The sequence below is a fragment of the Scyliorhinus canicula genome, chromosome 17 (genome assembly GCF_902713615.1).
Source record: "Scyliorhinus canicula chromosome 17, sScyCan1.1, whole genome shotgun sequence".
NCBI classification, from domain to species: domain Eukaryota; kingdom Metazoa; phylum Chordata; class Chondrichthyes; order Carcharhiniformes; family Scyliorhinidae; genus Scyliorhinus; species Scyliorhinus canicula.
In genome coordinates this window covers 113,406,720-113,422,467 of record NC_052162.1, presented here as the reverse complement: position 1 = coordinate 113,422,467, position 15,748 = coordinate 113,406,720, and the positions used below count along the sequence as shown (strand labels likewise).

The window sequence follows — 15,748 nt, the reverse complement described above, 5'->3', positions numbered from 1 at the left end:
GAGATTAGCGTGCAAAATTAAAGCACATGAGATTGGGGTGGTGTGTTGAGATAGGTGGAAAATTGGTTGGCAGACAGGAAACAAAGAGTAGGGATTAATAGGTCTTTTTCAAATTAGCAGGCAGTGACTAATGGCGTACCGCAGAGATCGGTGCTAGGACCCCAGATATTCACAAGATGTATTAATGATTTTTAAAAAAATTTAAATTACCCAATTCCTTTTTTCCAATTAAGGGGCAATTTATCGTGGCCAATTCACCTACCCTGCACATCTTTGGGTTATGCAGGTGAGACTCATGCAGACACGGGGAGAACTTGTCTCCACATTGACTCAAAACAAGAAGGCAGACTATTAGCTGAATGGCCATAAATTAGGAGAGGAGAATGTGCAACGAGACCTGGGTATACTTGTACACTAGTCACTGAAGGTATGCATTCAGATACAGCAGGCGGTAAAGAAGGTAAATGGTATGTTAGCCTTCATTGCGAGCGGATTCGAGTACAGGAGCAGGGATATCTTGCTGCAATTATACAGGGCCTTGGCGAGACTAGACCTGGAATGTTGCGTGCAGTTTTGGTCTCCTTATCTGAGGAAGGATGTTCTTGCTCTAGAGGGAGTGCAGCGAAGGTTTACCAGACTGACTCCTGGGATGGTGGGACTGAAGTATGAGAGATTAAATCAGTTAGGATTGTATTCGCTGGAGTTCAGAAGAATAGGGGATCTCATAGAAACCTAAAATATTGTAACAGGACTTGACAGGGTAGATGTGGGAAAGATTTTCCCGATGGTGGGAGTGTAAAGAACGAGAGGTCGCAGTCTGAGGATACGGGGTGGACCATTTAGGACACAGATGAGTAGCAATTTCTTCAACCAGAGAGTGGCGAGTCTGTGGAATTTGTTACCACAGGAAATAGTTGAGGCCAATACATTGTATGCTTTCAAGAAGCAGTTGGATATAGCACTTAGGGTGAAGGGGATCAAAGGATACAGAGGGGAAAGTGGGATTAAGCTATGGAGTTGGATGATAAGCCATGATCATAATGAATGGCAGAGCAGGTGCGAAGGGCCAAATGGCCTCTTCCTGCTCCTATTTTCGATGGTTCTATGTAATCCCTTCCCACACTAAGAGCAGGTGAATGGTCTCTCCCCAGTGTGAACTCGCTGGTGTGTCCGGAGGTTGGATAACTGAGTGAATCCCTTCCCACACTGAGAGCAGGTGAATGGCCTCTCCCCAGTGTGAACTCGCTGATGTCTCAGCAGGGTGGATGAATCAATGAATCCCTTCTCACACTGAGAGCAGGTGAACGGTCTCTCCCCAGTGTGAACTCGCTGGTGTATCCGGAGTGTGGATGAATCATTGAATCCCTTCCCACACTGAGAGCAGGTGAATGGCCTCTCCCCAGTGTGAACTCGCAGGTGTGACTGCAGGCTGGGTAACTGACTGAATCCCTTCCCACACTGAGAGCAGGTGAACGGCCTCTCCCCAGTGTGAACCCGCTGGTGTCTCAGCAGGGTGGATAAATCAATAAATCCCTTCCTACACTGAGAGCAGCTGAATGGCCTCTCCCCAGAGTGAACTCGCTGGTGTGTCTGCAGGTTGGATAACCAAGTGAATCTCTTCCCACACTGAGAGCAGATGAATGGCCTCTCCCCAGTGTGAACTCGCTGGTGTCTCCGCAGGGCGGATGAATTAATGAACCCTTTCTCACACTGAGAGCAGGTGAACGGCCTCTCCCCAGTGTGAACTCGCTGGTGTGTCTGCAGGTGGGATAACTGAGCAAATTCCTTCTCACACTGAGAGCAGGTGAATGGCTTCTCCCCAGTGTGAACTCGCTGATGGACCCGCAGGGCGGATAAATCAATGAATCCCTTTCCACACTGAGAGCAGGGGAATGGCCTCTCCCCAGTGTGAACTCGCTGATGTTTCCGCAGGGTGGATAAATCAATGAATCCCTTTCCACACTGAGAGCAGGGGAATGGCCTCTCCCCAGTGTGAACTCGCTGATGTTTCAGCAGGGTGGATGAATCACGGAACGCTTTCCCACACTGAGAGCAGGTGAATGGCCTCTCCCTAGTGTGAACTTGCTTATGTCTCAGTAGGGTGGATGAATCACGGAACGCTTTCCCACACTGAGAGCAGGTGAAAGGCCTCTCCCCAGTGTGAACTCGCTGATGTTTCTGCAGACTGGATAACTGAGTGAATCCTTTCCCACACTGAGAGCAGGTGAACGGCCTCTCCCCATTGTGAATTTGCTGATGTTTCCGCAGGGTGGATGAAGCAATGAATCTCTGCCCACACTGAGAGCAGGTGAACGGCCTCTCCCCAGTGTGAATGCGGCGATGAATCTCCAGCTCTGATGGGGCTCTGAATCCCTTTCCACAGTCCCCACATTTCCACGGTTTCTCCATGTTTTGTGTCTCCTCTTGTCTCTCCAGATTGGACAATCAGTGGAAGCCTTGTCTACACACAGAACATGTGGTCCATCTCTCCTCACTGTGAATGGTGCGATGTTTTTTCAGGCCGTGTAAACTGGTTAAAGCTCTTTCCACAGTCAGTTCACAGGAACACTCGGGTGTGTGCTGTGTGGGTCTCGGTGCTTTTCCAGTCACACTTACGTTTAAAATCTTTTGAAACCGGCAGATCGGACAAACATTTCTCCTTCTCACCGATGATATTCAGAGCCCGATGATATTCAGATCAGAAGGAATCAAGTGAGTTTGTCACATCGAGACGTGATGTTTGAGATTTCTGTCTCTAATTCCTCCTCTTCCAATATTCTTTAAAAACAATTGACAAAAGTCACTATTGTTAGTACAGGATAGAAATTCAGAACAGACAGTTCTAGTTCCTCTGGAACATTATTTACTCTCTTGTTCTCTAAATGCTGTAAATCTCCATCCCACACAATCTCCCTCCATTCTCACTCTGCTGTATCTAATATTCACCCTCCCAATTCTCCTGATGGTGCTGGTTCATGTTGATTGACAGATCCAAGCTCAGCTCACTGCTTCCTGACCAGCACAGAGCCATTAGAACAGGAGTAAGAGTCGGCCATTTGGCCCATCGAGTCTGCTCAACCATTCAGTGAGATCCTTGACCGATCTACCTCAGCCCCAATTTCCCACACGATCCCAATATCCCTCGATATATTCAATATCTAGAAACCTATCAATATCTGTCTTTTTTTTTAACAAACAATTTTATTGAGGTATTTTAGGCATATAGAAAAAGTGACATTGTATAGTACAAAAAAAGAAGTCAAGACACAAATTAAACATAGTGCAAACCACGGCTCTGTTCACCCAAGGACCTGCCTCAATATCCCCCTACTCTACTCTCCCATTAGTTCCTTGTAGACATCCGAGACTCTACCCTCTCCCACCTCTCCCCTAGAAACTACCCTGTCCTGCCTCCCCTTCGGCGGGAGACGTTGGAAGGACGGCACCAGTCTGCGTACAAAAACCCGCACCTGGAAGTATCCCTCGTTCCCTCTCGCCAGGGAACATAAGTCGTTCCCTCTCGCCAGCCCAAACTTCTCCTCCAGCATCCTCATGCCCGGAAAGCTCCCTTCCAGGAACAGATCCTCACAATCCCCATCCTCACAGATCCCCAACCTCACAATCCCCGCCCTCCTCCACAGTCGATACCCCCCTGTCCATGTTCCCCGGGGCAAATCGGTGGTTGTCGCAGATTGGGGTCCACACTGATGCTCTTACCTCCCCTCAATGCCTCCTCCACTGGCCCCAGATCCGAAGAGCCGCCACCACTATCGGCTGGTGGAGTACCGTACCGGCGGAAGCGGCAGAGGCACCGTGACCAGGGCTGCTAAGCGAGTGCCCCTGCACGAAACAGCATCAATCTCTGTCTTGAACATACCTGATGACTGAGGTTCCACATTCCTCTGGGGTAGAGAATTCCAAAGCTTCACCACATCCTCGAGTGAAGAGATCCCTCCTCATCTCAGCTTTCACTCTATTTTCCTGCCTGTTCCCCATAACCCTTAACTCCATTGTCAATAAAATATCTGTTAAACTTGTGCTTCAATATATTCAGTGGCCCCAGATACAACTGTTCCCTGTGGAAGAGAAATCCAAAGACTAACAACCCTCTGAGGGAAGAGATGACTGGAAATATATAATGTAGCTACAGTCTTAAATTACGAGAAATAATAATACATTTACTTTATTACAGAACGGTAAATAATATATCTAACCTGCACCATGTAACAACACTGGACATATCTCCATCCATTATTAATTTAATTGCCCTGAAATGTCAGCCATCTCGTGGGGAACTCACCCCTTTAATTATGAACATTAGGAAAGAGGCAATCCTTTTTTGAAATAAATTTAGAGTAACCAATTTTTTTTTTCAATTAAGGGGCAATTTAGCGTGACCAATCCACCTACCAGGCACATCTTTGGGGTGAGACCCACGCAGACACGGGGAGAATGTGCAAACTCCACACAGACAGTGACCCAGGGCTGGGATTCGAAGCCGGGTCCTCAGTGCCATAGGCAGCAGTGCTAACTGTGCCATGCACCTCCACAGAGAAACAAGAATTGTCTGTTCAGAATTTCTATCCTGGATTGACAGTGATTACTTTTTTTAGTACAAAAAAATTAAATTTAGACTACACAATTATTTCCCCCCCCCCCCCGATTAAGGAGTAATTTTAACGTGGCCAATTCACCTACCTGCACATCCTATTGGATTGTGGGGGCCAGACCCACGTAGTCACGGGGAGAACATGCAAACTCCATATGGTTAGCATAAATGCTTCACAGCTCCAGGGTCCCAGGTTCGATTCCCGGCTGGGTCACTGTCTGTGTGGAGTCTGCACGTCCTCCCCCTGTGTGCGTGGGTTTCCTCCAGGTGCTCCGGTTTCCTCCCACAGTCCAAAGACGTGCGGGTTAGGTGGATTGGCCATGCTAAATTGCCCGTAGTGTCCTACAAAAAGTAAGGTTAAGGGGGGGTTGTTGGGTTCCGGGTATAGGGTGGATACGTGGGTTTGAGTAGGGTGATCATGGCTCGGCACAACATTTGAGGGCCGAAGGGCCTGTTCTGTGCTGTACTGTTCTATGTTCTATATGTCAGTGGCCCGGTATGAAACCCAGGTCCTCGGTTAACCACTGTGCCACCGTACCTGCCCCTATAGTGTTGACTTTTGTGAACTCCTTTTACTGGATATTACAAGGGGAGGATTTACAGATAGAAACTCAAATCAAACTTCACATCAAGATTTAACAGAGTCACTCCATTCATCAGGACCTGAATATCATTGGCCTATGAATGTGGAAGAAGAAATGTTTGTCTGTTCTGTCTGCAGGAAAAGATTTTCAAGATCAGTGTGACTGAAAAAAACCCGGTACACACACGCACGACTTGAGTGAGAGTGTTCCAGTGAACTGACTGTGGAAAGAGCTTTCACCAGTTACACAGTCTGAAAAAGCATCACACCATTCACAGCGGGGGGAGGCCATACATGTGTTCTCTATGGGGACAAGACTTCAACTGATCGTCAAACGTGGAAAGCGACAAGGGAACCAGCAGCGTGCTGAAACTATGGAAATATGGGGACTGTGGGAAGGGATTCAGATCCCCATGTGAGCTGGAGACTGATCACCATAATCATACCGGCGACAGACCATTCACCTGTTCTGAATGTGGAAAGGGATTCACTCAGTTATCCCAGTGAGGATTTATCCTCGAGGTGGGCAATATCATCGTTCTTTTTCTTTTTGTTCTGAGAGGGGTCGTCAGAAGTAAGATAGTGAATGAGAGTGAGGTGGGGGCTGCAGTTGTTGAACCAGTTTTGGCTTCTTTTGTCTGGGTCAGAGATGGGGGGGCGGGGCAGGGTTTGGTTTCAATTTGTGTATCTGGGTGGGGGGTTGGCAGGAAATGGGTGTGGGACAGAGGGGTTAGCTTGCTGGTGATGACTATGTGCATCTGGGTGGGTCATTGGCAGGAAATGGGGGTGGGACAGAGGGGTTAGCTTGCTGGTGATGACTATGTGTGTCTGGGTGGGGCGTTGGCAGGAAATGGGGGTGGGACAGAGGGGTTAGCTTGCTGGTAATGACTATGTGTATCTGGGTGGGTCATTGGCAGGAAAGTGAGTGTTATCACTCATTGAAAGAATCTAAATGCTGGTGTGGTGCTCTTGCAGGAGACTCACTTGCAGGTTAGAGATCAGACCAGGGTGGCACGTGGCACAGTGGTTAGCACTGCTGCCTCACGGCACCGAGGTCCCAGGTTCGATCCTGGCCCTGCATCATTGGCTGCGTGGAGTGTGCTCATTCTCCCCATGTCTGCACGGGCTTCACCCCACAACCCAAAGCTGTGCAGGTTAGTGGATTGGCCACTGAAATTGCCCCTTAATTGGAAAAAAAATACTCTAAACATATCGGGAAAAAAAAATGGAGATCAGACCAGACTGCGGAGGGGTGAGCCAGGTGTTTCACTCGGGCTTGGATGAAGGGCTCGAGCTGCTGCAATTCTAATCAATAAACAGATTCCTCTTTCAGTCACTGGGATCGTTGCGGACACTAATGGGAGATACAAGGTGGTCAGTGGGTTGTTGGCAGCTACATTGGTGGTGCTGGTGAATGTCTATGCCCCTAACTGGGATGATGGGCGGCACGGTAGCCCAGTGGTTAGCACTGTTGTTCCACAGTGCCAGGGACCCAGGTTCAATTCCCGGCTTGGGTCACAGTCTGTGCGGAGTTTACACGTTCTCTCCGTGTCAGCGTGGGTTTCTTTTGGGGTTCCGGTTTCCTCCCGCAGTTCCAAAAGACGTGCTGTTAGGTAATTTGAACATTCTGAATTCTCCCTCAGTGTACCTGAACAGGCGCTGAAATAGGTGACCTGGGGATTTTCACAGTAACTTCATTGCAGTGTTAATAATAAAGAATGTGACAATTATGTGGCATTTGTGAAAAAATTGTTAGGATCCATCCCAGACCATCCGACATCGACCCAGGCACCAGAAACGACAATGGCAAACCCAGCAAAAGATTTTTGAAAACTGTTCCCATCAGCAGATTGTAAAAGGATTACGGGACACAGATATAAGGTTGTGAACAAGATCTACAGGGGAGATAGGAGGTAGTCATTTTATACAGATCTGGATCTCAATGCTTACACACAAAGGTTGATAATCTCCAGGTCCTGATAACTCGAACAGTGGTGTCAGAATTTCATGTGAGGATTGGTTGCGAGTTTCCTGTCTGTGAATCCCTTTCTAATCCCCCGTGAAAGAAGTTTACAAAGGCATCACTGTCAGTCCTGAAATGTTATTCAGGAAAGATAAATATATCTCCTGGTTTGAATTTGGTGTGTGTGTAAATCCTCCCCGACTAATCCCCTGTAAAAGGAGTTTCCAAAATTAATCATAGATCATAGAATTTATCATAGAATTTACAGTGCAGAAAGAGGCCATTCGACCCATCGAGTCTGCACCGGCTCTTGGAAAGAGCACCCTACCCAAGGTCCACACCTCCACCCTATCCCCATAACCCAGTAACCCCACTCAACACTAAGGGCAATTTCGGACACTAAGGACAATTTAGCATGGCCAATCCACCTAACCTGCACATTTTTGAACTGTGGGAGGAAACCGGAGCGCCCAGAGGAAACCCACACACACACAGGGACTTTGTGCAGACTCAGACAGTGACCCAAGCCGGAATCGAACCTGGGACCCTGGAGATGTGAAGCAATTGTGCTATCCACTGTGCTACCGTGCTGCCTGCAATCACTGTCAGTCCAGAAAAGAATTCCACTACATTCTCTCCTCCTGCTCCCGGGTCCACGATGACCACTCATGCTCCCCTCTGCACACTGACCCTCGTTGTCATCAGCAGTCCCGATTTGAGGGTGATGTTGACTCAGGGTTGCAAGTTTCTGCCCTGGGACTTCATGTGACTGAACAGAGCCACAGAGCTTTGGACACATGGGGCAAGATGTCCAATGAGGCAGTGAAATCCGGAGAGCAGGATTTGTTTCCTTATTCTTTCCATCTCTGCCACCGCTTTGCATCATCAATAAGACATTGGGACTCAGAGACTAATCCAGTTTGATGGACAAGTTGTCTCCATTCTGAACAATGGGGAACAAGCTCCTCCCACTCATTGAAACATCGCACCTCGAGAGGCAAACGCGCATGCGCCCTCTTGCACATCCAATAAAGATGGCGGCCGTTAACCCGAGCCGAACATGAGGAGATGCCGTTCTGCTCGATACAAACTGGGTCCCGGATTTTTTTTCTCACGGTTTGCGGCTCACAACAGCTTTACACAACGTTTCCGCCCATACCCGCGATCGCTCGCTCCCTCGTTTTGTTAAACGCCTCTTACCAATGTCCGATCTGAAAAAACGGCCTTCTCCTTCGCTATTATCCACACTGCTGCGCATGCTTCAATCACAGCAGGCCCCGCCCCTCATTCACTCCAATTGGTTGGAAGACCAGTCGCCCTCACTTGGTCCTCCAGTCCCGCCTCCTCTTCCTATTGGTCGGGACCTGCCGTCAATCACCCGGACATTGTGACGGTTCCAGATGGTGAGAGCGGCCATTGGCTCAGGCTGACTCGCTGATTGTTCCTTTCTCTGCCCCTCCCCGGTCCCCACACCTGCTGCCCTCTGACCTCCCACCCCTGTGCCTGAGGTGGGAGTGGGATCATATGGAACTGCAGATCCTGCCCTTCATTGGATTCAATGATGTGTTCACTTCTTCACTGCAGCCTGACTTATTATTGCAACAGACACTGTGTTTGCCACTCTCAAAGTGAGTGAATCCTTTGCTGTTTATCTTCTGGGCCCCAGCTCTACTATTATTGTCCGAGACCCTGAGGTGGTGTTGGTGGCGGCCGTTAGGGTGGGACAATTCCAGCGAATATGCCCCAGCCCTCTGTGGGCATGGCACCACATGCCATCCGCAGACCAAAACACTTTATAGTCCTCCCCTTGGCGGGATACCACAATTCATGTCGCATTGTCGCATTTGGGGCAGCAGGGTAGCATGGTGGTTAGCATAAATGCTTCACAGCTCCAGGGTCCCAGGTTCGATTCCCGGCTGGGTCACTGTCTGTGTGGAGTCTGCACGTCCTCCCCCTGTGTGCGTGGGTTTCCTCCGGGTGCTCCGGTTTCCTCCCACAGTCCAAAGATGTGCGGGTTAGGTGGATTGGCCATGCTAAATTGCCCGTAGTGTCCTAATAAATGTAAGGTTAAGGGGGGGGGTTGTTGGGTTACGGGTATAGGGTGGATATGTGGGTTTGAGTAGGGTGATCATGGCTCGGCACAACATTGAGGGCCGAAGGGCCTGTTCTGTGCTGTACTGTTCTATGTTCTATTACATCCACTCCCCACCATCTGGCCTGGACTTGCAAAATTCCACCAACTGTTCTGGCTTGAGACAATTCACACCTCTTTAACCTGTGATTGTCCCTCTCCCTGGATCTGTAATGATTTGATCACCTGCAAATTCTCGCATTCCAAGCATTGTCCGGCATCGCTGACTTTGTCTATATAAATGTTTCTGGATCATACCTCTCCAGTCACCTGAAGAAGGAGCTGCGCTCCGAAAGCTCGTGTTTGAAACAAACCTGTTGGACTTTAACCTGGTGTTGTAAGACCTCTTACTGTACTCACCCCAGTCCAACGCCGGCATCTCCACATCACCGTTTAAGAATGAGTGAGATTGAGGCCTGCGACATTGTAGGGGGGAGGATTCCCTTCTCTCTCGCTTCATTAAAGGTCCTCATCAGCAGTGGGCTCAATGTCTCTGAAAATCTCTTTAAAAATTCCACCGGAAAGCCATTCGGCCCCCAGTTCCTCCACCAGGCCTTCCTCCACCCTTGGGAACCTCAACTGGTTCAAAAATTGCCTCATCCCTTCCACTCCTGCCTGGGTTTCCAACTCATATAATTTGCTGTAGAATCCCTTCAAAACTCCCCCCCCCCCCCCCCCCCCCCCCCCCCCCGGTTCAAGACCAAATTACCCTCCTTATTCTTTACCCCATCAATCTCCCTTGCCGCCTCTCTCTTCCTAAACTGGTGCGCCAACATCTTGCTCGCCTTCTCCCCATACTCATAGACCGCCCTTGAGCGTTTCTCAGCTGTTCTACCACTTTCCCTGTGGTCAGCAATTCAAACTCCGTCTGTAGCTTACGCCACTCCCTCAGGAACCCCACGTCCGGGGCCTCCGTATAACCCCTATCCACCCAAAGTATCTCCTCCACTAATCTCTCCCTCTCCGCCCTGTCCCTCTTTTCTCTATGAGACCGGATCGATATTCGTTCCCCTCTAACAACTGCCTTCAGGGCTTCCCAGACCATCGCTGCCGATACCTCTCCCGTGTTGTTTGTTTTCAGGTAGTTCTGGATATTATTTACCCGCCTGCAAACCACCTTGTCCGCTAACAACCCCACATCTAGTCTCCACAGCGGGCGCTTCCCTCTCAATTTTTATTTACTTTTTGTAAATTGTAACAATGTTGTTGCACGGCACGTTTAATCAAAGAGACCAAAGCCCATGTCATCGTCAGACTCTTCAGATTCTTCCTGTTTCTTCTCTTCCTTTTTCTCTTCAGTAGCAACATGGGCAGCTGTGGAAAGAACTGCTGCAGCAGCTGGGGCACTGCTACCAGCACCAACGTTGCAGATCAGACTATTAACATCAATATTAGGCAATGTCTTGGCAAACAGACTAGGCCAGAAATCTCAATGGTCACACCAGTTGTTTTAATCAGGACATTGAATTTGTCTTCGGTGACAGTGATCTCTGTCGTGCAGGATGAGCGCACTGTAGATACAGGCGAGTTCCGAGGTGGACGCCATGGCGCTGGATCCCTGTGGGTGGGTCCAATGGTGTTAGTGATCTCTGTCGTGCAGGATGAGCGCACTGTAGATACAGGCGAGTTCCGAGGTGGACGCCATGGCGCTGGATCCCTGTGGGTGGGTCCAATGGTGTTAGTGATCTCGTCGTCGTGCAGGATGAGCGCGCTGTAGATACAGGCAAGTTCCGAGGTGGACGCCATGGCGCTGGATCCCTGTGGGTGAGTCCAATGGTGTTAGTGATCTCAACGTCGTGCAGGATGAGCGCGCTGCAGATACAGGCGCGTTCCAAGGTGGACGCCATGGGGCTGGATCCCTGTGGGTGGGTCCAATGGTGTTAGTGATCTCGTCGTCGTGCAGGATGAGCGCACTGTAGATACAGGCTAGTTCCGAGGTGGACGCCATGGCGCTGGATCCCTGTGGGCGAGTCCAATGGTGCTAGTTGCCTTCGCTTTGAAGAACAGTGCACTTCCGAACCGGGCAGAGCGAGCAGCAGCCGGCTTTTAACTATGCCAGCTGCGAGTGGCACTTTTACCATATAAAAGAAATGCGGCCGCACTGCACATGATCATCGGTGTGCATGCGCAAAACTCACCTGCTCTGACTGTGGGAATGGATTTAGTAATTAAGTAGGGCAGCACGGTAGCATTGTGGATAGCACAATGGCTTCACAGCTCCAGGGTCCCAGGTTTGATTCCGGCTTGGGTCACTGTCTGTGCGGAGTCTGCACATCCTCCCCGTGTGTGCGTGGGTTTCCTCCGGGTGCTCCGGTTTCCTCTCACAGTCCAAAGATGTGCAGGTTAGGTGGATTGGCCATGGTAAATTGCCTTTAGTGTCCAAAATTGCCCTTAGTGTGGGGTGGGGTTACTGGGTTATGGGGATAGGGTAGGGGTGTTGACCTTGGGTAGGGTGCTCTTTCCAAGAGCCGGTGCAGACTCAATGGGCCGAATGGCCTCCTTCTGCATTGTAAATTCTATGATAATCTATGATTCGAAATGATGAAACACCAACGAGTTCACACCGTGGAGACACCACTAAACTGCTCTGTAGGTGGGAAGGGATTTTTGCCTATGAGGTTAGTTGAGTCCAGATGATCAATAATTTGTGAAGGAAATTGGATGGGTACGTTGAGAAGGCATGTTGAGAATTGAGAGTCGGCATGGATTCGAGTTGTCTAATGTACAGTTTCTGTGCCATCTTGACTCTTTGACTGGAAATAAAATATTTCTATTAACTAAAAATAATAATAAATGTACTTTACATAACCATAAATTATATATATAATCTGTACCATATGACAACACTAGATATTTCTCCGTTTAATATTAATCTAATGTCCCCTTAAATGTCAGTCATCTCAAACCAGCCCTTTAATTGTGAACATTCGGAAAGAGACCATCCTTTTAGCCAGACAAATAAATGTGTCAAGCTGAGGGAACAAAGGATGTCAATGTCTTTAAAAGAGAGAGAGACCTGGGCCAAGCTTTGCAGAGTCTGCACCCTCCCTGGATTCACTTCCTTTCCCTTCAGTTGCTGCAAGTGACCAATTGAAGGTCAGAATGAGAAAAGAAATGGAAAGGGGGAGAAAAAATGTTTTACTCACAGAGGTTGACAGGAGGAAGTTTCCGTCTGCGTTAAACTCAATCCTTATTCACACAAGCCCGTATTCTGATTGGCTGGAGGTGCAGACTCCTTCTGGTCCGCCAAGTATTCCCATTGGTTAAGTCCTCAGCATGAAGTGAAGTAAAGGGGGGGGGACGAAGAATGCACATGCGCAGTTTCCCCGGGCTGGGACACGAGCACGCAAGCGCTGTTGTCGAACTGTTTGCCTGTTCGTCCTACAGAAGACGAGGGAAACTAAGGAGGTGGTGGGAAGGTTTGGAAAAAATGTTTGTGGTCGGCAAAGACCTATTGAAAATTGTCAGCTCCCTGGTTCGCACCTTCTGAATTTCTCCCTCGCGAAACCTAGCCCAGGTTAACGGCCGCCATCTTGGTTAAGTGAGTGGAGGATGGGGGAGGGGATCAAACAACGAGAATAGGCCCCGCCCTATTTACTCTGATTGGTTGGAGGACCAGGTTCCTGTCTCAGTCCTCCAGCCCTGACCCCATTGTTCCGGGTGGGGGAGGGGACAATAAATCAGAGGTTCCACTTTGGGCTCAACTCAATGAGGATTCTGATTTCTGGGAAGGAAGGAAACCCTGGGAAGTGGGCGGGGAGGATTCACAAACACTCGCTGGAGGCGCGAACCTCTCAATTAGACTCATTGATTTTATTGTCAGTCTGCAGACAGGAGCTGGAGAACTGAATCCGGGGAGAGGGAAGGTGAAAACTGGAAGTGGAAGAAAGAAATGGTGCAGATGGTGACATGGGTTTGCATTTCAGCCCAGGGAGGAGGGCGAGCGTGCGAGACGGAGATTTACAACTTTAAGGGAAAAGGAGGAAAAAAATATTCCATAGAAACGAGAATTGTCTCATCTGAATTTCTATCTGTCACTGACAGCGATGATTTTTGTAAACTCATTTTCCAGGATATTACAAAGGGAGGATTTACAGATGGGAAACGCAAATCAGACTTCACATCAAGATTTAACAGAGTCTCTCCGTTCATCAGGATCTGAATATCATCGAGATGTGAATCTAGAAAGAGAATTTTTAGTCTGTGGGAAAAGATTTTGAACATCGCTGTGACTGGAAAAGCACCGAAACACACACACCCGAGTCAGAGTGTTCCAGAGCACTGACTGTGGAAAGAGCTTTAACCAGTTACAAGCCTGAAAACAACATTGCAGCACTCAGGCGGTGAGAGACCGTAAACGTGTTCTGTGTGTGGACGAGGTTTCAACTTTTGTCAAACCTGGAGTCTCACAAGTACACCCGCACCATGGAGAAACGGTGGAAATGTGGGGACTGTGGGAAGGATTTCAGGTCACCATCTGAGCTGGAAATTCATCGACGCTGTCACACTGGAGAGAGGCCATTTACTTGCTCTGTGTGTGGGAAGGGATTCAGTGATTCATCCAACCTGCGGACACACCAGCGAGTTCACACTGGGGAGAGGCCATTCACCTGCTCTCAGTGTGGGAAGGGATTCACTCAGTTACCCCATCTGCAGGCACACCAACGAATTCACACCGGGGAAGGACCATTTACCTGTTCCACGTGTGGGAATGGATTCAGTAATTCTTCCCAACTGCTGACACACCAGCGAGTTCACACTGGAGAGAAACCATTTACCTGCACCATGTGTGGGAAGGGATTCACTCATTTATCCAGCCAGCGGAGACACAAAGTCACTCACACCAATGAGAGACCCTTTAAATGCTCTAACTGTGGGAGCAGCTTCAAAAGCTCTCGAGAACTGATGTACCACCAGCACATTCACACCAAGGAGAGACCGTTCAGCTGCTCTCAGTGCACAAAAAAGTTTAAAAGGTCCTCCAACCTGCGGGAACACCAGCGAGTTCACATGGGGGCGAGACCGTTCACCTGCACGGTGTGTGGAAAGGGTTTCTCTCGGTCATCCCATCTGCTGAGACACCAGCAAGTTCACTCGTGATGACGGAGTTTGGATTCTATTCCTTTAGCTGCTGTTAATCACATCCAGGACTGAACCATGTTCATTCTGCCACTTGAAGTGGGAGAATTGGAGGGTTTCTTTCTGCTGGACTGGCTGGTCTCACGACTTTGCTTCCAGTTGGCTGATGCTCTTTGAGCCTGGGAGAGCACATTTCCATTGAAATGAACCACAAAAGCTGATGAAGGACATTTATTCTAACTTTCAAAATAAGTAGTGTCTTTTCCTGATTTCAGACAGGACTTCAGACTAAAATACAGACAGAATTGGAAAAAGGTCTGGCAGCATCTGTGGTGAGAGAAACAGACGTTTCATGTCCATTGTAGCTCTACTTCAGAACTAAAGAGAGGGAGAAATGTGATGGGTTTGATGCTGGTGAGAAAGGGGGAAGGTCAGGTAGAACAAAAGAGAAAGTCGGGGATTGGTTAGAGGGTGGGTGAGATTAAATGACAACAATGTCCTGGAACAAAAGGCAAAGGGAGAGGTAATGGTTGTGGTAAAGAAACAAAGCATTGGTCCAGAGTCAGTGTTAATGGCAGAATAAAGGACAGCTCTATCTGGAAGCAAAAAAACATGTAAACAAGATACAGACTGGCACTCAGCAAAAAAAAATCAAAATGGAGGAGAGAGTTCACGGTGTGAAGTTGTTGAACTTGATGTTGAGCCCAGAAGCCTGAAAAGTGCCTCATGGGAAGATGAGGGGCTGTTGGTCCAGCTTGTGTTGGGCTTCTCCGGAACATTGCAGCAGGCCGAGGACAGAAATGTGAGCCTGAGAGCAAGGTGGTGAATTCTAATGGCAGCAAGCGGAAGGTCAGGGTCAGGCTTGTGGACTGAGCGGAGGCGTTCCACAAAGAGGGCAGGGAACAGGGTATACATGAATTAAAGAGAAACCATTTGTGTCCAGAATATTGTGAACATCCTTTTACTCTGGTTGTCTTTTGGTGTTTTTTTAACCATGTTTTGTTTCATTAATAAACTTTTATCAGGAAAAATATTTGATTTTTCTGGACTTTTCATGATTAGATTGATGCACTTGGGGAAAGTGGGTGAGAGGGGTTGACAGGCTCATTAACAGAAAGTGAGTCCCTCTGAGGTTATTGGCAAAGGAGCCAGAGGGGGAGATGACATTTTATTTTATTTATTGACACAGTGAGTTGTTCTGATTTGCCTGAAAGCAGATTCAATAGTATCTTTCCAAAGAGTAAACACTCGAAAGGGAAGAATTTGCAGGGCTGTGGGGAAAGGGCAGAGCAGTTGGATGAATCAGAGAGTCCTCTCAAAGAGATAGCAGGGACACAATGGGCCGAGTGAATTCCTCCTGAATCTGAGCCTCCTGTTTTTGTG

At 48.6% G+C, this 15,748-nt stretch overlaps 1 protein-coding gene and 1 pseudogene across 1 annotated transcript; one reads left to right on the top strand and one right to left on the bottom strand.

Annotated features, from left to right (window-relative positions):
• LOC119951531 overlaps window positions 1-15,748 on the bottom strand; it is a 69,317-nt pseudogene that overhangs the window by 41,824 nt on the left and 11,745 nt on the right.
• On the top strand, window positions 13,679-15,398 carry LOC119952218 (gastrula zinc finger protein XlCGF7.1-like). The gene has a single exon (XM_038775867.1). The coding sequence runs from the start codon at window positions 13,712-13,714 to the stop codon at window positions 14,384-14,386; it is 675 nt and encodes a 224-aa protein (XP_038631795.1). The 5' UTR covers window positions 13,679-13,711; the 3' UTR covers window positions 14,387-15,398.